The sequence below is a fragment of the Zootoca vivipara genome, chromosome 3 (genome assembly GCF_963506605.1).
Source record: "Zootoca vivipara chromosome 3, rZooViv1.1, whole genome shotgun sequence".
Taxonomy (NCBI): domain Eukaryota; kingdom Metazoa; phylum Chordata; class Lepidosauria; order Squamata; family Lacertidae; genus Zootoca; species Zootoca vivipara.
This window is the reverse complement of record NC_083278.1, coordinates 11719299-11741014: the sequence shown is the minus strand read 5'-3', so window position 1 is coordinate 11741014 and position 21716 is coordinate 11719299. Positions and strand designations below refer to the sequence as shown.

At 44.4% G+C, this 21716-nt stretch overlaps 1 protein-coding gene across 6 annotated transcripts in view; it reads right to left on the bottom strand.

Moving 5' to 3' along the window:
- Positions 1-21716, bottom strand: part of PLCB1 (phospholipase C beta 1) — a 441431-nt gene that overhangs the window by 404961 nt on the left and 14754 nt on the right. For 5 of the 6 annotated variants that reach the window (XM_060272415.1, XM_060272414.1, XM_035110112.2 and 2 more), the window contains exon 2: positions 11880-11957. In XM_060272415.1, the coding sequence (XP_060128398.1) occupies positions 11880-11957 (78 nt within the window). Of the gene's footprint in view, positions 1-11879; positions 11958-16208; positions 16270-21716 lie in introns of those variants that run through there. The other variant, XM_060272418.1, reaches the window with a different exon arrangement.

The window sequence follows — 21716 nt, the reverse complement described above, 5'->3', positions numbered from 1 at the left end:
AGGGGAGAGGACGGGAAGGGCGAGCGGGAAGGGGAGAGGAAGGAACCAGCAAAGCGGCGCAGCAGCTAGCCCCGCCCCTTTCCCCGATGGCTCGCAGTAGGCGTGGGAGTCCAAGTTGTTGGGATTCTGGACAGCAAGGAGTTAAAAAACCCTCTCAGGCGTTCTTATTTCTCTGGGTGCTAGCCCACAGCTGCGCGCTGATTGCTAATTGCCGTGTAGTCATAAATCATGCTCTGAAGAGAATGCTCTCTCTCTCTGTCTGTGTGAAGTTTGAGTCGGAGCATGAGAGCAGAAAGTTAGGTGAGAGGAGTGTTAAGAGATAAGAGTGCTGCTAAAATGCAGCTTAGTTCAGTTGGTTTAGATGTATTATGTTAAGCTTCAGTAAATAAAGTTTAAGTTAGTCTTTGAAGCTACAGTGTGCTTGTTTTCTTGAAGACACCGGCAAACTGCTATCTGGTTCCAGTTGCGCAGTAACTCTGCTAGATACAAGAAGAGGATTTTAAACTGGCACAGCGGGAACGTGGCTGGGCACCATTGCAACTTGGCAGCGTGGGTCCACAAGTGTTTTATGACCCACTAATGAACTTTATAGCACCACGGTCATAAAAACATCAACAGGTTATGGTTGTTTATGCCAGCACACGGAAAGATAGCAACGCTTTGATGGCAGCGCGTCCTGAGGTGATGGATTGCCAGGACAGGAGGTCGGAGTGTCTTCAAGAGCCGGTAGCTTAGAGAAGCCCAGCTGGAGGCCTGCCTGTGCATGCTGTTAAGGCACAGGGCAGTAGAAACTCGCTGGTGAAAGCAAGCCATTTTCCGGAGCTGGGAGCTGAATGCTGAGAGCTGGAAGCTGGAGAGAACAGTGCAGCGGCAGTAGTGTGAGTATCACCAGCCCCAGGGGGAAAGATGGCTGAGGCTCAGGAAACTTTCGTGGTGCCATTCCCAAGACTGATGGGGAGTAATTGGGTGGACTGGTCTAAGAAGATGGAGGTTTTTTTAGTGGCTAAAGGGCTTTGGGCACGTACACAGGGTCCACCCGCACAAGCACCTCCAGCTACTGCGGCTGCAGAGCTGAGGGAGGACCAGAGAACTGTCGCTTATTTAACCATGGGAATTGATGAATCCCAGATGGTGCACATAGACCAGGCCACGAACGCCCATGAGATCTGGGAGGCTCTGCAACGCGTATATCAGCGTGATACAGCAGGGGCCAGGATTCACGTTACCCGGCAGCTGTTTGATTTGCGTTTGGAGCCAGGGGGCTGCGTAAAGCAGCATATATCCCAGATGCTGGCATTGTTTAATAAACTGAGGCAACTACAGATACCCTTTACAGAGCAGCAGAAAGTCTACATTTTGTTGAGTTCTTTAGACCCCAGCTATGAGACACTTTCTCTCACGTTGGAAGCCATGCCTCAAGATCAGCTTGATCTAAATTATGTGACAGGCAGATTGGAGGATCATCAGAACAAAAGGCTAAGAGAGAAAGAGAAAGCTGCGAAGGGAGGTTGCCCAGCACCCAGGCGTGGGGGTGCAGAAGTAGCTGAGAACTTTGTGCATGCGTTTGAAGCTAAGAGGTGCTATGTGTGTAACTCTGAGCAACACCTGCAGAGAAATTGCCCCAAGGCAAATCTCCATGGTAACTGGGAGATAAGGAGAAGAGCACGTCCTGGAAGAGGCCAGATGCGTCGGGGCAGAGGCAGCGGTGCTGGAACACATCAAAGGACAGCTGCATATGCTTTTGTTGGACAGGCCAAAACCAACTGTAAACAACGCTGGATAATTGACAGTGGCGCGAGTAGTCACCTAGCCCCACCTAGTGACCAGATGAAAAATTGCAGGAAAATTCCAGCTGGGACTACAGTCACCTTAGCTGATGCTACAAAGAGAGGCATTACAAAAGTTGCTGTTAGGTTTATGCCCTGTTTAAAATCTGATATTGATGTATATGTACTGGATGGCATGGAATGTGGGTTATTGTCTGTTTATGCTTTAGACCAGGCTGGTTTTCAGGTGCAGTTTGGGAACCAGGTCTGTACCATCTCCAAGGATGGTGAGCAGTTAGTCCAGGTACAAGGCCGCAAGGGTCTGTACGTGCTGGAAACAGACAGTGGTGCCTCAAAGGGGGCGCAAGTTGCTGAGGTGGGCGATGCTAAGTCTGAAAAAGCAGAAGCCAGGTGCGCTAACATTCCCGCACATGACAAATGCCTTCATTTATGGCACCGACGTTTTTCACATGCAAACTGGCGGTATGTGCGCAAGCAGGTGGATTGCGCCATTGGCTGCAATATGAAGGACTGCTCTAAGTTCCTGGAGTGTAGAGCTTGCATGAAATCTAAAGTCCACACGGCCAGTTTTCCAAAATCTGATAGAGTGGCGAAGCAAGCATTTGAGCTTGTCCACGCAGATCTTTGTGGGCCGATGCCGGTGGCTAGTATGGGGAATTCCTGTTACATTTTGTGTCTAACGGACGATTTCTCTAGAATGTCTTGGGTTTTTACGCTTAAAGACAAAAGTCAGGCAGCCAATGAAATAAGAGAGTGGGTAATTGCAATTGAGCTGGAATTTGACACCCAAGTCAAATCGTTTCAGACAGACAGAGGTGCGGAGTTCTTGGCCTCTAGTTTGCAGGGGTTTTTCCGGGCAAAAGGAATCAAGCATAGGATGACAGCTCCTTACTCCCCCCAGCAGAATGGAGTTTCAGAGCGGAAAAACAGGGTGCTTCAGGAAGCAATGGAAGCTCTACTGTTTGACTCAGGGCTACCAAGGTGCTATTGGGCAGAAGCTGTAAAGGCCGCAGCGTTCACGTTGAACCGGACGTTCAACTCAGTGGTAGGAAACACGCCGTATTTTATGCTTCACGGCAGAAAGCCTAAAGTACATTATTTCAGAACATTTGGCGCAGAAGCATGGGTATTGATCCCCAGGCCGTTGCGCAGGAAGGGTGGCCCAAGATCACGAAAAATGATTTTTTGCGGATACGAGCCAGGATCCAAGGCCTGGAGGTTTATTAACCCAGGGGGTGATCGGTCCAAGGTGACAATCAGCCGAAATGCTGAATTTTGCGAACAGAGTGGCTGGACCAGAATTCACGCAAACCCTGAGGTACTTAGAAGCTGGATCAGTGGTTTAGATTCAGCAGAGAAAAACGCTGATGGAACTGGTGGCAGTGAACCTGCTGAGGATGTGGTTCAGAGTGTCAAGTCAGAGGGGGCAAGCCCAGACAGGGAGGTGAAGCCAGACCGCAGGAGTCCGTTCTCTTCGCCGCAGGCAAGGCCTGGCAGGCAGAAGCGCAACAGGTCTCCCTTGTCACCATCAGCCAGAGCCAGTCCAGGGGGACGTGGCAAGAGAAGCAGGTCACGTGGTGGTTCACCTGGTATGTCAGACTCACAGGCAGAGTCCGGTACAGGTGCGTCTGGGTCAGAGGAGGAGTTGGTTGAGGTGCCAAGACGATCTAAGCGCACCACCAAAGGAAAACCTCCTGATCGTTTTTCAATGGCCAATATATACGCAGGGTTTGCACAGTGTGAACCAGAAAGCTTCGCAGAGGTGCAGACATTGCCTCAGGCAGAGTTCTGCAAGTGGCAACAAGCCATGGAAAAGGAGATTGGTTCCATGGAATCTCTGGGGGTTTACACACTCACAACCCTGCCGGCTGGCCAGCAGGCAGTGGGCTGTCGCTGGGTGTACAGGTTAAAACCTACCCCAGGTGGAGAGCCACAATATAAGGCAAGATTGGTGGCCAGAGGCTTCAGCCAGCGACCTGGGGTCCATTATTCTCAGGTGTATGCGCCCACAGCTAGAAGTGAGACAATGAGGTTGCTCCTAACAGTTGCAGCGCAGAGAGGTTCAGAGGTCACACATTTTGACATTGATGTGGCATATTTGAACTCCCCACTGCAAGAGGAGATTTATATGCAACCTCCGCCTGGATTCGAGGGCGATAGGCCGGGACTGGTATGGAGACTGCACCGTTCCATTTATGGCTTGAAACAATCGGCCAGAAATTGGAACCAATGTCTCCATGAAGCTCTGAACAAGCTAGGGTTTCAAAAGAGTCTGGCAGACAGCTGCCTGTACCTGAAAGGGTCAGGCCCGCAGCAGGAACTAGCTCTTGTGTTCGTTGATGACATTATTCTTGTTGCCCAGACAAACAAACAGGTGCAGGAGTTTGCTAGGCAGCTGAAGCAGCACTTCAGACTCAAAGAACTAGGTCCTGTGAGTTCAGATCCAAAGAGAACATGATGGCAGTTTTTTACTAAGCAAAAAGGCAAAAATAGAGCAATTACTGCAAAAGTTCAAAATGACAGATTGTAAGGGTGTGAGAACACCAATGGAAGTGTGTTTTCTCAAAGACATCCAGTTAGAGAAAAAACCAGAATTTGAGAACCAGGAGGTGTTCCAATCTGCTTTGGGAAGTCTGCTTTATCTGTCCCAATGGAGTAGACCCGACATAGCATTTGCGGTCAATCTCCTGAGCCGAGAGGCTTCAAAACCCTCTACTGTGGCCTGGAATGGTATAAAAAGGGTCCTTAGGTATTTACAACAGACCAAGGAGTTCAGCCTAAAATTATCCGCTCAGGGTGATACACAGCTTCAGTGCTGGGCTGACGCGGATTGGGCCAATACCTCTGACAGGAAGTCAATCTCCGGAATGGTGGTAAAGTTTGGAGGTTCAGTGGTTGGCTGGCGTTCAAAGCGTCAAAGCCTCATTGCTTTGTCATCAACTGAGGCAGAATTCAGCGCTCTTTCGGGTGTGTGCAGAGAACTGGAATTCTACACATGTCTGGTCAGGGAGATATGTGAGAATTGTTTCCTGCCTGTAACAGTATGGGAAGACAATCAAGCATGCCTAAAATTGGCAGATTCAGGCCAATTTAAAGCACAAACAAAACACTTGGATATACGCTTCAAAAATGTATGTGAAAGTGTAAGAGCAAATGTAATCAGGCTCAGATATTGTTCTAGTCAGGAAAACCTTGCTGACGGGTTTACCAAGCCATTGACTTTTGAAAAGCACAATAAGTTCTGTGAAATGTTGAACATGGGATAGAGTGGATGTTGAAATCGCACCCAGGACATTGCGAACGAGAGGGGGTGTTGGGATTCTGGACAGCAAGGAGTTAAAAAACCCTCTCAGGCGTTCTTATTTCTCTGGGTGCTAGCCCACAGCTGCGCGCTGATTGCTAATTGCCGTGTAGTCATAAATCATGCTCTGAAGAGAATGCTCTCTCTCTCTGTCTGTGTGAAGTTTGAGTCGGAGCATGAGAGCAGAAAGTTAGGTGAGAGGAGTGTTAAGAGATAAGAGTGCTGCTAAAATGCAGCTTAGTTCAGTTGGTTTAGATGTATTATGTTAAGCTTCAGTAAATAAAGTTTAAGTTAGTCTTTGAAGCTACAGTGTGCTTGTTTTCTTGAAGACACCGGCAAACTGCTATCTGGTTCCAGTTGCGCAGTAACTCTGCTAGATACAAGAAGAGGATTTTAAACTGGCACAGCGGGAACGTGGCTGGGCACCATTGCAACTTGGCAGCGTGGGTCCACAAGTGTTTTATGACCCACTAATGAACTTTATAGCACCACGGTCATAAAAACATCAACACAAGTCACGGGCGGGCGGAGCACCAAATGTCACCCCCGCTTAGGGATGACACCTGGAACAGTCCCACCCACCCACCCACCTTCCTCCGCCAGTGATCACGGTGGACCATCTTACATAAATTGTGGCCTGAATTTAAGGCAAAACATTCCTTTTGGGTTCTATGAACAATCAGCAGAATGTTGCTGTGTTCTAGGCATTAAGCCTGCATTGTGATTGTGTATCATCCAGATTTTCCACCAGTAAGTTGCTTACTAGGAAGCCTACAGCTGCTTATTCTGAACACAGGCTCATTACGGCACATTTTTAGAACCTGAGTCATATGGATGTTCCTGGGTGAGTGGTTATAAATAAAATGTAACCTATACTGTCAAGTCCCTGTAGTCACTACTGGGTCATGACAGTTTTTGCATGAGCAAAGAGGCCATAATCAGACTCTGATTCTAACTATTAATTACTAAAAAACATTATCCTGGTTTTAAGCTAACAGATACAGAGTTATGAACCCAAAATGCAGATGGGCTCAGGACAAGCATTTTGTGCACTGTATAAATTCCTTCCATTGTAAATTCTGAACATCACTCCCAGTCCAAAAGACACTCTTCTTCATAAATCCACAGATTTCATCCTGTACAACTTAAAGCAAGGGTGGGGAACCTTTGGCCCTACATTAGCTGCTGGACTACAACTCCCATCATTCCTGATCACTGGCCATGCTGGCTTGGGCTAATGGGAGTTGCATCCCAAAGCATCTGGAGGGTATCAAGCTTGGAAAGGCTATTCCAGGTGATCCCACAAAGATACACTATTACATGGCTTGTACTAAAAGGGTATCTTCAATGGATTCATTGAGCTGTAGCAAAAACTTGCTTGGCCAAAGATCAGAGTGGCTTGTTCAAGTTCTAGCTCATCCACTTCATACTGTGGAATGCAGACCTCTCTCTGCACAAGCCATGCCTCAGGGGCAGGGAGGTAATGGATATCAAAGTCTGATTTAAAGACCAGCATCAAAACCTGCTTGTTCAGGAAGTACGCATGAATGTTCCTTGACAACTTTTATGAAAAATATGTGTCAGTTCACTTCTCCATGCTACTCCCATCTCAGAAAATTATTAGACAGATTAGACAGCACCAAGAATTACAAGGACACTGGCATGCTGTTCTAAATATTAAATATGGCTGCTGTAGCGTATGAGCAATTATTTTACTATCCATTTAAACCTGCCTGTTCATTTCTTTTGTTAGAAATTATTACAGACATTATTGCAGACATTAAAATGTGTGGTGTTTTGCATATGCGCTAGTGATGCTCATGTTGATGCTCTTTGGTACTGCAACTCAAGATGGGCAAACTGGTCTGTTCCCAGCCTGTGTCAATTTCACAAGCATTAATTAACTCATAAATATGTTCCTTTTCATTTGCTGCATCAATGTGCTTTCTTTATTTAATCCACACATTTTTTTCCATTTAAATACTGAACAAAATATTCATTTCTGAAGCTATTTTTTTATTTACAAATACCATTTTGATATGTTTTGCAAAGGCAAGATCCATGTCAGAATATGTAGGAACTGAAAAGCCCACTGAATAACTTAATTTCCAATCCACACATTAGTTCAAGAGCTGCTGATCAAACTCATAGCTCCATAAATGGCTTTATCTGTAAGCAAAATCTGAAATTCAAAGGATATAGTTATGCAAGCAATAAACAATTTCTACTGTCTGCCCTGTATTTTTGCTTGATTTTGCTTTTCTCATTATTCCAGCACACTGTGAGTTCTTTCCGGTCATTTCAAGAGCCCTTGGTCCCAAATGAGACAAAACTGTGTAAGAAATAGCCCAAAGCACTTAAACCACAGGGATGGGTGAAAATCAACCCTCAAAAAACCTACCCCAGGATTTTAACAACATCAACAATAACAAGTGCAAGAAATATTGCACAGAACTTTTAGCCCAAGGTCAATCAGGCTGCTGGCTCCATAAATCCACAGAGGGAAAAACTAATTTTTACTGTGGAATACAAATCACTTTTCTGAGCATGTTTTTCAGCTCACCCAGTAGCCCATCAGAAGGAAAGGCCATTTTAAAGATTTCCTTTAATATCAGAGTGCAGCCAGCCAATATGGTTAACCTGACCCAAAGCACTAACCCACCCCACTCACACACAAAACAAAGACCACCACAGCCAACCACAAAGGAACAACCATATCCTAGGCCAACCCCAACATATCTCACCATCAAAAGAAAACAAGTGAACAGTAGAGAACCTACATGAGCGACGCTGACAGAACCCCCCCCCCACACACACCTATTAAGCAAAATAGAAACATTGTCACCCCACCCCACCCTCCCCCCATCTACTTTCCTTCCCCTCTCCTCACCAATGTCTCAACAAATGAAACTGATATGTAAAAATGCTAAGAGAGACATTGCACATATCCTTGTAAACCAAGAAAACCCTTAATAAAAATTATTTAAAATATATGTATATCAGAGTGCAGCAACAACTAAAACGAGAATCTGCTTAGCAAAATAGCAAATGCCTTTTTATTCGGAGCCTATTAAAACGTGCATCCGTTTATTAATATAGCACCCCTCCTCCTATCACCTTTAATTCACCAAGCCAACCTATCAGGAGGAAGTTCTCTTACCTGTGATGGAACAAATGCCCATGAACATATTATCCCACTAACAATGAGCCTGAGCTGAAAGAGGCTAGGAGGTAACATGTGTGTGGTAGTTGATGCTCCCAGCTTCCTGGTATGCCCCTCACATGGGCATAGTGATGCTTAGTGAAGCTGGAAATCAAACTCCATATTCTTTGGACCGTCATCAAGTTAAGAAAGCAGCTACTTGTGTATTATTGTTTATTCTTTGAGAATCAAACTATCCTGTTGATAAGCATCTTATTTATTTATTGCATTTACAGTCATGCCTCGGTTTAAGTACGCCTCGGTTTGAGTACTTTCAGTTTAAGTACTCCGCAGACCCGTCTGGAACGGATTAATCCACTTTTCATTACTTTCAATGGGAAAGTACGCTTCAGGTTGAGTACTCCACGGACCCGTCTGGAATGGATTAATCCACTTTCCATTATTTTCAATGGGAAAGTTCGCTTCAGGTTAAGTACGCTTCAGTTTAAGTACGCCGCAGACCATCTGGAATGGATTAATCCACTTTCCATTACTTTTAATGGGAAAGTTCGCTTCAGGTTAAGTACGCTTCAGGTTAAGTACAGACTTCCGGAACCAACTGTGTACTTAAACTGAGGTACCACTGTATATCCCACTTTTTCTGCTCAAAGTGGTGTACACAGTTCTCCCTCTCCTCAGTGAATCCCCACCACAACCCTGCGAGGTAGGTGAGGCTGAGAGGCAGTGACAGGCCCAAGGTCACCGAGTGAGCTCCATGGCTAAATGAGGATTTGAACCAGTATGTGGACTGAGAACTCCCAGAAGTGCAAGCTGGATTTCGAAGAGGCAGAGGAACCAGAGACCAAACTGCAAACATGTGCTGGATTATGGAGAAAGCTAGAGAGTTCCAGAAAAACATCTACTTCTGTTTCATTGACTACGCAGAAGCATTTGACTGTGTCGACCACAGCAAACTATGGCAAGTTCTTAAAGAAAGGGGAGTGCCTGATCACCTCATCTGTCTCCTGAGAAATCTCTATGTGGGACAAGAAGCTACAGTTAGAACTGGATATGGTTCAAAATTGGGAGAGGAGTACGACAAGGCTGTATATTTGGGGTCACAAAGAGTCGGACACGACTAAACGACTAAACAACAACAACAACAACAACAACCACAACACAAAAGAAACATGGGAAGAGCCATTTGCAGATTTGCTTTATTGCATACTTTGGAGTTCTCCCCATCTTCATGTATTTTAGTTCTTATTTTGAGCAAGAAGGCAATTATGAGATAGGCTCATTAACTGCAATAAGAAATCCATCGCATTCAGACATGAAGGTGCATATTGTTGCATGCTAAGATCTTCCAATTCTCCACACATGATAAATACTAGTACTGGAAACTCAGAAATTATAGCCATTGGGTCAATGTCAAGTTTGTACCATTGTCTTCAGTTTCCAAGGTTTTGTCATTCTGTTGTCACTCTTACTTAGCTTTAGGGAGACACCAAACTGAAGGTGTAGAAGTTAATTCTGCATCTCCAGAACATTCCATCCCCTTTTGATAAAACCTCAGCCTTTGTTTGCCCAGCTGTGAAATTGTTTTATTTTAGGCAAGGGGAGAAAACAGATAATGTTTCTTAACTCAGATTTGCCTACCCCTCCTTCAGATACATAGTGCTAGCTTAGAACCAACCATGGATGAATATTTTTGACAAGCTGCCTTTCCTACATCTTCTAACCACTCCCCTGCAGTAAGTAACATTATAAGCAAGCTCTGGCATTAGCACAAGTTCTTCCTACAAGTTCTTTTTGCAACTAATCTTTCAATAGCTGTCAGCATTGATCGTAAACAAACACTCAAGTTTCTAAACAAAGCTTTCAGGCAGCTGATCTATTTTTGTTTTTCTAAACAAAGCCTTTCAGGATACATTTTGGCAAATGTTTCTAAAACCATCATTATAAGCTGAAGAGAAATATCCTTCCTGACCCTTAGATATTGGGTTTTAATCACACAGTGATAGTCCAATTCAAATGATCTTGAACTAATGCTCTTTTTAAAAGCTATAGGCAATTAAGCATTTGTCAGGAATATAGAAACAATACTACAGTCATACCTCATGTTGCGTCTGCTTCAGGATGCGTCTTTTCATCTTGTGAATGTGGAAAACCCGGAAGTGTTTACTTCCGGGTCTTGCTGCGCGCGCATGCGCAGAAGCGTTCTGCATGCACCACGCATGTGCAAAAGCGCTCTTCACGTGTGCGCAGAAGCACCGCTCTGGTTGCAGACTTTTCGGGGTGCAAATGGCACCCCGGAACAGATCATGTCCGCAACCAGACACCCTGCTAGAGCATCATTTCAATATACGTACAGTGGTACCTCGGGTTAAGAACTTAATTCGTTCTGGAGGTCCATTCTTAACATGAAACTGTTCTTAACCTGAAGCGCCACTTTAGCTAATGGGGCCTCCCATTCAGGACGGGCCCTATGGCCAGGCTGGGTGGTGCAGGGCGCCACGGGGGCACCGTGCTGCATCCGCCCGCCGCTCTGGGAAACGGGGCGGGGGGCGCCAGAGAGATCCGTTGCACCACGGCGCCGGTGCGCCAGATATACTTAAGACGGCCCTGCTCCCACTGCTGCCGCCACACGATTTCTGTTCTCATCCTGAAGCAGAGTTCTTAACCTGAGGTACTATTTCTGGGTTAGCGGAGTCTGTAACCTGAAGCGTCTATAACCAGAAGCGCCTGTAACCCGAGGTACCACTGTACTACTGTTTTGTTTTTTTACAGGAACAAGGAAACACAAAATACCAGACTATATAAATAGTTGAAGACTTTCATATAAATGTTCATCAACAATGCTCTTCCTTTCTCACTGCTTTCAATCTTCAAAAGTCAATGAGACTTTTTTTCCAGGTTCCTATCAAGAAGAACTGAGAAGTATTTAGAAAACATGGCCACACTCTGTGGAAATGGTCCAGAGTTCTCACTAGGTATGGGCATAGCTGCCAAGTTCTCCCTTTTTTAAAGGGAAATTCCCTTATGCTGAATAGGCTTCCTCGCGAGAAAAGAGAAAACTTGGCAGCTATGGGTATGGGTGAATTTCAGTTTCACATTCTCTCAGTTTCTTATTTTTCCAAATTTAAACTCAGTCCCCCACATTCCACATCAGCTTGTGAATTTGTTAAAAAAGAAAAAATGTCCTCATGAAAATTTATCAGTGCTGTAGTGCAAAATTTTCCTAAGATATACATTTTTTTGTATACATTTTTTCCTACTGTTCTGCAATGCAATTTTCCCTAATATTTTTGTATGTTTCTTTCACTAGGGCATGTGTTCCTATGTACACTTTACCTTAGCATTTGCATTTTTGCACACATTACTTGGCTGGAGAACTGCATTGCAATATTCAGGAAAGTGTGACTTTTGAAGAATTGCTGTGCTTTGGTTTGCAAAATTTGAGGAAGTGTGATTTAGGTAATGAATTAAGTGTGAATCTTTATATGTGGACTGGCTTAAATTCACACACACACACACACATCCTTTAAAAAAAAGACATCAGGGTTAAAAAAATATGGCAGAAAAGGTATTTGGTCAGAAAAAGAAGCCACCACAAAGAGGGAGCTGAAGTACTTCAATGTATATCTACCTTATTTTGGTCTGTCCAATACAAGAAAAATCCATGTGGGTCTGTTCGGACAAAAACTGATGTCACATTGGTGGAATCCTGCCGAAGAAAGAAAGGACACAGTATTAACACATTGCAAAGCTCTTCACGCATGCCTAAATATACCACCCTAGCAGAAGGAAGTATTCATAAATTGCCATTCATTTTATGTGCATGCCTTTCTCATTTATACAGGAGTTTGGGTAATTCATTAGACAAAGCTGGTGGAATAGAAAGGTGCCCTTAAAGCACACCAGGACAACAGCAGAGTTTACTGGCCTCGTCCTTCCCCCATCCTACGTAATGCTGAAGATAACACTTGCCAGTATTTATTTTAAGTCCTACTGTAGGTACCCCCAGTGCCAACCAAAACACAGTCGCTTAATTCCACCGTTGCCACCCCTTCAAAATGTGAGCAGGCCTTGCAACACAAACACATTATTCTAACTCCTCTCAATTGCTGGACAAGATCAGAGGACAACTGCAATGGCTGAGCACATTGCAAAGCCATGCATTTTAAGTTTGCTTCCCTCCAGGGGATGCTGTCTCAAATCTGTGATGTCCGACTTGCTCCATCTATTTTAGAGTTTGTTTTCTGAGAATATTTCCACACAAGTAGGAGCCTCTCTGTCATTAACTCTCAGCCTCCCTTGAAGTATACAACATGTTACTTAAGCATTTTCAGATGTTTCCTTCATACACATCACCATTCTACATTCTGCCCCTCCTGCTTTTCCTACAAATCCTGCTGCCAATTATATGAAACAACCATTTCACAACTGCTGGATTTTAGAACCATGTTTCATGAGCTGGGATGAGCTGCCAGATTTTAGAACCACGTTAACTGAGCCGTGAAATGCAGGGGTGGGCTCACCGTAATCCTCTGGAAATCACATATTCTCAACGAGGATCTAGAAACCCCAACAAAGAATCCCAAAATGCAGGCAGCCATATTAGTCCATTGTGATGTGCACACACAAACGCACTGAGCAAAGGCAGCAGGACTTACCATACTAATTAAATGTATTATCACAACTGCTGGCAAACCTGTGCATATTTTTCTAGGATCTCGGTGCTGCTCACTTTCTGCTGCAGTTTTAACTTGTAAAAAAATGCACTGAGCATTAGTAAAAGATCTTCAGCCACCTGATGGCTTTTAATTAGAAATGCAAATAAATCCTGCAAAGAGGAGAGTGTCAGCCTGAAGTAAGACGCCCATCAAAGAAAAGGAGAGAAGTATGCAGCCCCTACTTTATTATTCTCCTTATTTCTCTGCCTTGCTCTATGCTAACAAGTCACCAAAACAAAACAAAAATCCTGAAAACCTCATCATCACTTCAGTTATGTATCAGAGCAAAGACGGTCCATCAGTTTTCCTGGTGCTCTGGAAAATGATGACATTGCTCCTGCTCTGGGGACGAGGAGACGGGCACACACATCCTGGAATCCTACTACTCTGTGTTTCCCTTCCACTACCATCCTAGGAGTGACCAGGAGAGGCTCATAAAATTAAAAAGAGCTCCAAGCAGCAAAATTTATAATTATTCTAATTAACCTCCCAGGTTGCTCACTCTTATTTTGGCTCACTTAGTATGAAAAACAAATAGGAACCAATGTTTTCTGAGGCAATTAGTACAAACACAGTTTTGAATTTATTTGGCTTGTCCCCAATTCACAGGTTCAGCTTCTAAAAATGCGATTGAGGTCGGCCAGTTGTCTATAAAATGAAAATAAATGTGTACCAGCAGCGTGTCCTGCAATAGAGCATTTTTGCGTACAGTTAGGTACAGAAGATTCAATGCTGGGGAAATTAGTGCAACTGAAAAACACTCTGAATTCAGAAATTTGTAAAAAAAACTAATTCTTAAAAGCTGTCAGCCCCATGGAGGTGAGTTCTATTTGCTTGCCATCTCTACAGAAAGTTCCATTGCCCAGTGAGCCTAAGAAGCACAGAGACATCCTCCATTGCTCTCCAGCACTTGTTGTCAGAAAACAAATAAACAGAAAACAAGAATTGACCCACTGGCAAAAGAATCTCTTGGGGAGCTTGAGTCCAACCCCTTTAATAGGAAAAGGCTGTCAAGAGTGGTTGAAAAGTCACCACCCACCTCTTCATCAGTCAATATCCTAGTAGTAGAACAAACTACAGGAGGTGGAGGTTTATGAAAAGCACATCAGGGGAAACTCACTCTAAAATAAGATTTCAGTTCTTTATTGATTCGAATTTGTCACCCCAAGGATTGGACTATTTGATAGTCCAGGGAGGAAAGAAATTCTAATTTACACCTCACCGGGTAGTCTGAAGAATCCTCATTCTCCCACCAGTATTTAAGAGCGATTGGGAAAAGGATAGAAATTGGGAAGATCAAAGTGCTCTATTCTAGGAACGAGACATGGAAATACACAGAATAATTGAAAAGACTGCTTTGCTAGCTATCTCCCCAAATGGAGTTCTGCCCTTTTAAAATGGAAATGGCAAACCCAGGCAATCATAGCCAATAGTTCATTGCACTGCTCTTCCTGCTTTCAGAAGTATCAAGCTTTTTCATCCTGTAGAAGTCAGCCAGGACCATCACAATACTGCCCAAGGCAAAAAGCAAAATGTCACCCGACCTCAGAAGCCACTTGGGTTGGCACAACAGCAATCTTGTGAAGCAGGTGCTGCTGAGAGGCTGTGGCTGGCTCAATATTACCTAGTGAGCTTCATGGCCGAGTGGGGATTTGAACCCAGATCTCCCAGGTCCTGGTCCAACATTCTTAAGAACTGTCTCTCCCCATGTGAATCAACCCAGACGCTGAAATCATCTTCTGAGCCCCTTCTTCGTGTGGCTCCTCCATGAGAAGTCTGGAGGGTGGCAACACAGGCCTTTTCTGTGGTGGCTCCCCGTTTGTGGAATGCTTTCCCCAGGGAGTCTCGCCTGGCACCTTATCTTTACGTGAGGTTACATCTCTTTAGGCACCAGGCAAAAACATGCCTCTTCTCACAGAGCTTAGGCATTTTGTGCTTATATATTGCAAACCGTCCTGTGGTCTTCAGATGAAGGGTGGTATAGAAATTTAATAAACAAACAAACAAACAGCTGCACCACACTGGCACACTTTCTGAGGGGCAGCAAGCAGCACTGAGGTGCTAAAGGACAGGGCTGTGTGTGCCAGGTAGACTGCTCTGTACCCCTAACCTAACCCTAAGTAAGCCTGCTACAGCTGGACAAGCTCTTGGTGTCCCACTGCTAGTGTTCAAGTGGCAGATTTAACTGCCAATCAGTGTATGGACTGAAAGGGGGTGGGGCATACTGTCCTCCATCTCAGGCAGCCCAATGTCTTGGGCCACAGTCCTGGGTCACTACCTCCTTTTTTCAGTGGGACAGCCGGACCCAGTCAGGGGACCAAGGGCTGCTGTTTTGGTGTGATGGTTGGGGTTTATTATTATTGATTCTGGAGGGGGAGGGAGGAACCAGAGGTATGCTGGAAGAAGGGGTTTCCCCAGCTCTCTCACACTAATGACTGGATAATTTGCATGAACGTGTTTGCCCAAATATCTATTTTCAAGCCTCCGGTTTCTAAGAAGCTGCAGCCTGAACCATTTACAGTACCGGTATATTGCAAAAGACACAGAGGATGAAGGCAGATGGCAGTTGGGTTTGCCAGGTCCCGCAGAGTGCTGTTTGTACATGGTCTGCTTCATGTAAGCACTCCAAGTACAACCTGACAAGCTAAGCAACGGGGAATTGGACAACTGGCTCCTCCCAAGCACTGCTGGCGTCTGTTTTTTCCAAGCAGAACATGTTGCAACAAATGCAAGGGCTTTCCTCGAGGCTTAAAGTTACCTGCATCCCCCCTCCTCCACATGCAAAACACTTTTCACGTGCACATAAACTAATCCGGGTTGGAGAGGTGATGCGTGAATCATCCCTAATGTTACAGATAAATTATTAAATCATTTCCTTGACATCCAAGTTGTCCTAAATTTCTTCTTCTGGTCTCAGCTTTGTTAGTTAACACACACACACACATAAAGATTTTCTTGATTTACAGAAATATATGCAATGTCTCTCATAACATTTTTACAAATCGGTTTCATTTGTTGAGACATTGGGAAGAAAGAGAAGAGAAGTAGATGGGGGGAGATGGGGGGGGGTCATGGCTAACCTGATCCAAAACACCCACCCACCCCACTCACACACACAAACTAAAACACACATATTTCACCTTTTGCAAACATTTCTGTTATGGTGTGAAACAGCAGCACTGCTAAGCAGCCTGAGTGAATGAAGTAAAGTTGACGGCAGGAAAGTGCTTCAACTAACGTACCCCAGTATACTTCCTCTGGCCAGCTTCTTCTACTTGCTGCTGCTGCTCTGACAGGAGCCTCCTCCCCAGTCTCAGGTGTCAACATTCCTTCCTGTGGTTGCTTAGCAACAGTGACTTACTGCCCTTAGCAATGGTGCGGCCTACTGAGCCCCAAAGCAGTAGTATTGTTATTATTCTTCCATTTGATTTATACACCACTCTTTATTTTGTTCTGTGAGCCGCCCTGAGACCTCCAGGTCTAGGGAGGTATACAAATTCAATAAATAATAATAATACTGAAAGATCTCAGGGCAGTGCCTAATGTTAAAAACATATTTTACAGGGCATCATCGTAAAATCATAAAGCAAAGCCCAGTATTATTAATAATAATAATAATAATAATAATAATAATAATAATAATAATAATAATATCATTATACCAGCCCCCACCTCACACACACCTTTAACAGGCCAGAGATTATTTAACAGCTGAAGGCCTAGGTAAAGAGGAATGTTTTTGCCTAGCGCCTAAAGACATGTCAGGATGGCTCTCAAGTGACAAGTCACTACAGCACCCAGCAAGCATCTCTGGGGATAGCATTTCACAAATGGGGAGCCACCACAGAAAAGGCTAGGCCCATATTTTGTGCTCTAGCTTTCATCAGGAATACCTGATTTGACTCCCCCCCCCTTTTTTTTTCTTTTAAAGCAAAGGGTCTGGGAGCTCTGCTGGCCTTAGCCCCCTCATATTCCTGTTGAATGGTTTAGGTTGATTACTGTTTCACAAGAATGTGTATCTCTTTAAAAGCCAGAAGTAAATGTCATGACCTAGTTTTGCAGTTGTGAGGCAGTACAGCAGGTGATGTTAAGTTTGTGTGAATTAAGGTGTGTCAGCAATCTGATACATTATAAGGAGGTCTGTGTACTTCTCTCAGTACCCCGGTGGGTGGGTCACAGGATGGGTCATGCTTTTGTAACTTTTTGTAGAATTAATGTAACTTCTGTTATTTTCTTTAATTAAAACAATTCTCCTAATTATACTCTGCAGTCTCCTCAGAATGCTTTCCACAGCACAGTTAACCAGTTTAACTATGATAACAATTCCTACCCCTTCTACCCAACTGTTGGTATCCATTATCTTGAGAAGCCTGGGTTCCTAAACCCACGTTTGCTTGATTAAAACCACTGCTGGGGTTTTGTTTTGTTTTTTTAAGAAAAAGAGGTGCTGAAATTCACCGTGAACACTTCCCTTGCTCGCTTATAATGGCAATAGTGCCCACCTGAGAGGAGGCAGAACTCAGGGCAAGTTCTGCCCGAAAACAATCCCTGATTAAAACACACACAGGTGTGGCTCTTCTAGAGGCGGCTTGTCAGATGAGAGATTGGTCCCACATCTTCCTATCGTCCCCTGAAAATGCTGTTTTCCCCTCAGCGTGGAAGTCATGATATTTCAAAACACATCCATTCATTTACTCAGCTGTTCTGCATCACCAACCTAAAATACTTTCCTCCTCCAACCCAACGCTTTTCCCTTACCTATTCCAGGATGAAAACAATTCCAGAATACAAGTTAGCAGAATGCAAGTTTGGCTTTAAGCAAGATCATCAGGGTACTTGATGGAACTTGATTAAGAAGGAGATGAAAACCAACCCTATGGCTCTACCCTCAGAGCAACCAGTTTTCGCTATCCAATAGGTGTGAGGGAGTGGGGAGACATTATCGCAAGTAGCAATCCCGTTATTAAGTATTTGCGCAAATTCCACTTACAGAAGTAATTGAATTGGCCTCCTGCGTGAGCACTGGGAGTTGTAACATGTCCACAGGGATGTTCCCATGCGCTAATCAATGGAACAACGTGTTAACACAACAACAATATGTTACCATAATGTGGTGCTTCAGTGTCCCAGGAGGTCGACTATTAACGGGAAGTTTTAACTTTAAAAATGTGTTTGGCCAACTGCAGTTGAAGAAGGTATCATGCGAGAGGCTACAAAGCATGAATTTTCCATCGTGAACACCCTGGTCTGCTTAATATAAGAGAAAAAAATCCCTGGTTCTCACTAAAAGTGGCATAGTTCTACGTGAACTCACCACTTCACAGCGTAGGCGGGGTGGCATGTTAGAAATGTCTCTTTTAAAGAAACTCTCCTCTCCTTTAAGATCTAGCACATGAGGAAGAAGGCCCTGGCATTCTCCCCTGATGTGCTAGTTCGGCCGAGGGAAGTTTCTTTTGCATGGAGAAGCATTCCATCACATCAGACTCACTCCCACTTGCCGTCTAAAGCAGTACCACCCAGACACTTCCTCCAGGGAATCTTGGCCACAGAGCTGCTTGTTAGAAACTGGCAAACAGTTTACCCTATAAATTCTAGTATACTAGTATATTAGGATAGTTCTAAGCATGCAATCACACTTTTATAATCCAAGTGCTACATGAAGATGGAAATGTGAGAATTCCAACCCTTAAGCGACAGGAAGTTACCTTCCAGAATCATCTACAGTAGTACTTTTGTTCTCAAACTTAATCCATTCTGGAAGTCTGTTCCAAAACCAAAGCGTTCCAAAACCAAGGAGCACTTTCCCATAGAAAGCAATGCCAAATGCATTAATCCATTCCAGACTTTTAAAAACAACCCCTAAAACAGCAATTTAACATGAATTTTACTATCTAACGAGACCATTGATCCATAAAATGAAAGCAATAAACAATGCAGTCACACAATCAATCAATCAGTAGCTGAACTGGGTTCCACACAGTCACAAAAACAAAACAAAAAGCTGCAAACGCAAAAATGCAAAATAAATAGCAAAAACAGACAGACCTCAGCGTAACACTCAAAACAGAAGTGTGGCACTCAAATCAGAAGTGTGGCACTCAAAATGCTCAAATCGTCAGTGTAAACTCTCAAAACAGAAGTGTGGCTCTCAAATCGGAAGTGTGGCACTCAAATCGGAAGCGTAACACTCAAAACGGAGCACATTTGGCTTCCGAAGGAAGTTTGCAAACCGGAACACTTCAGGGTTTGCAGCATTTGGGTTCCAAGTTGTTCGAATTCCAAGGCGTTTGCAAACCAAGGTACCACTGTATTCAACTTTTCAACTCAACTCAACAACTTCAGCTTAAATGCCTTTTGGCTTATGCTGTTCACCCTCAGGTACTCGAGGATCCCAATGACCCAGTCACCTCTAAAATGGAACTAATAGCTAATCCTTAACGCCCATTAACTTACATCTGCACTGTTGAATTCGTTGTTGGTGCAGCAGATATTGTTGCTACTGTATTAAATTTTGCACTCTCTATTAAAGTGCACTAAGGAACTGATGGGACTTATTACTGAAGGCATTTAGGGGGAAATCTCAGTCTTATTTCAACCACAGTCAAAATTTTCAGCTCTTCGTTTGTTATATTTTCAACATGAAAGCAGCTTATTGGAAGGGGGTGGTGAAGAGGCAAGTACTTCCTGGCACAAATACACCTCATCGATCTTCGTTCCTGAATTTACAGCCACTATAATTTGTACTATCTTCATGCATCTACCAAAGCATTGCAAAACACACACATATTTAGAGGCAAGTCGTTGCAACCTTCAGTGTTCTTCCTCCAATTCCAAAAACATTTCCAGGAATGCTAAAGACCACAAGCATACGATCTCTATTTGACTTTTGCAGCTTTTTGCTCTGTTTTGTGATTACCGGTTATCATTTTATAATGCTGTGAGCCATCTTGTGAAACCTTTCGGTGATGGGGAATAGCCAAAAATACAGCAAGTAAATAAATTTAAAGCGGGTGCAACACAATCATAGGTGGGAGAGCGTGGTCAACTTCTCACTTCCTAGGAAAAATGCACAAAGTCACATTGGAATTTTTGTATTGGCCACAAGTCCCATTTGTTACACTTCTGTTCCATCTATTGTCCAAGAAGCTTGAGGTGGCATACATGGTTCCCCCCCCCCCCATTTTATCCCCACAACACCCCTGTGAGGTAGGTTAAGCTGAGAGACAGTAACTGACTCAAGATCACCCAGCGACTTTAAGCATACGAGAAGAGCACTGCTGGATCAGGTCCACCTTCCTATTCTCACAATAGTCAACCAGATGCCTCTAGGAAGCATGCAAGGAGGACCTGAGCTTCATGACTAAATGGGGATTTGAACCTTGTTCTTCCAGATCCAAGTCCAACATTTTAACTCCAACATCAGAAGATGACTTCTTTCCAGACACCAACCTTTCCTCATTAGCAAGCTAATGGTGGTTTTCAAGCACACCTCTTGCGGCTGCATTTAGATAAGAGTTCAGTTCTCATTTCACCAGCTACAGTTTCATAAAAGCACACCAAGACAGACGCTTCTCAAATTCCTGCTGTCACCTAACCAAAATTACAACTGACCCTTGAAATACATACGTCTGGAGATTAAAGAGCACTGAGCGAGCAGCAATTCAAAACCTGTGTGCCCAAAGTACAGTGAAGGGAGACGGCAAGAAGAGTCAACACCTCTATTCCCTAAAGCCCCCAGTCCCAAAGTACAGGTGCGCTTAACTCCACACAGATGATTTACATATTTGCAGAAAGCAGCTGCTTACCTAGGGAAAGATCGAATTTTAAGTGATATGCCTTTTTGACAGGTATAATCAAAACACACTCAAACCCATCCAACACCACCTGGGGCAAGCATTTGACCTACAAATTCTCATCTCCCTCACTGATGCCTGATTATCTTGGTGCATATCATTTACTAATGCTGCATTTTATCTCTCATTGGGCAGTTTCCACTTGAAAAGCCAATGCTACTTAACATATCCAAATTGTAATAATATGGTTGTTTAAAAGAACTCCCAATGGGACTTCAAATACCCTTAAAAGTCACCTAGTGCACTTCCGAAAGAACTTTGGTTTGTTCTCAAGAGTTGCAAGCACAAACACACTCGCTAGAGCTGGGCGATACATTGGTAAATTGTTTGAAACTGGTATAGCATTCAGATCACGATACCAGTTTCAGACATTTTGAGCTGGCAATACATCGCGGTGGCTTCAGAGCCACAATGTTTCCCCATCTCAGATTGCCTGCAAACGGCAAAGGCACAGGCAGGCAAAGTCTGAGAAGCCTCTACTGAGTTACATTGCCCAGCCTCAGAGGCGTAGCATGGGGGATGCCGGGGGTGCCATGGCCCCAGGCGGAATTTTGAAAGGGGGCACAAACAGGCGTCCCCACAGCAGGCTCCTTCAATGGATCCTGGCTCCACGCTGCGTCTTAGCTGCGCCGCTTGTGCCTAACACAATTCTGCTCCCAGGTCAGGCCTGACCCGGGGGAGGAGAGCAGCCGAGTGGCCGGCAGCGCTGCCACCCACCCTCCTCGGCTGCAGCACACCTTGCACCCAGTAGCAGCAGAGAGCATTCCACCTCGACCACGGCGAGGCACGCCAAGCCACATCAGCGCCGCCTCCACTGCCAGGTCAGGTCTGATCCAGCAACGGATAGCAGGAAAAGGGTGGGCGGCAACTTCCCTGCCCCTCTCCTACCCTGGACTG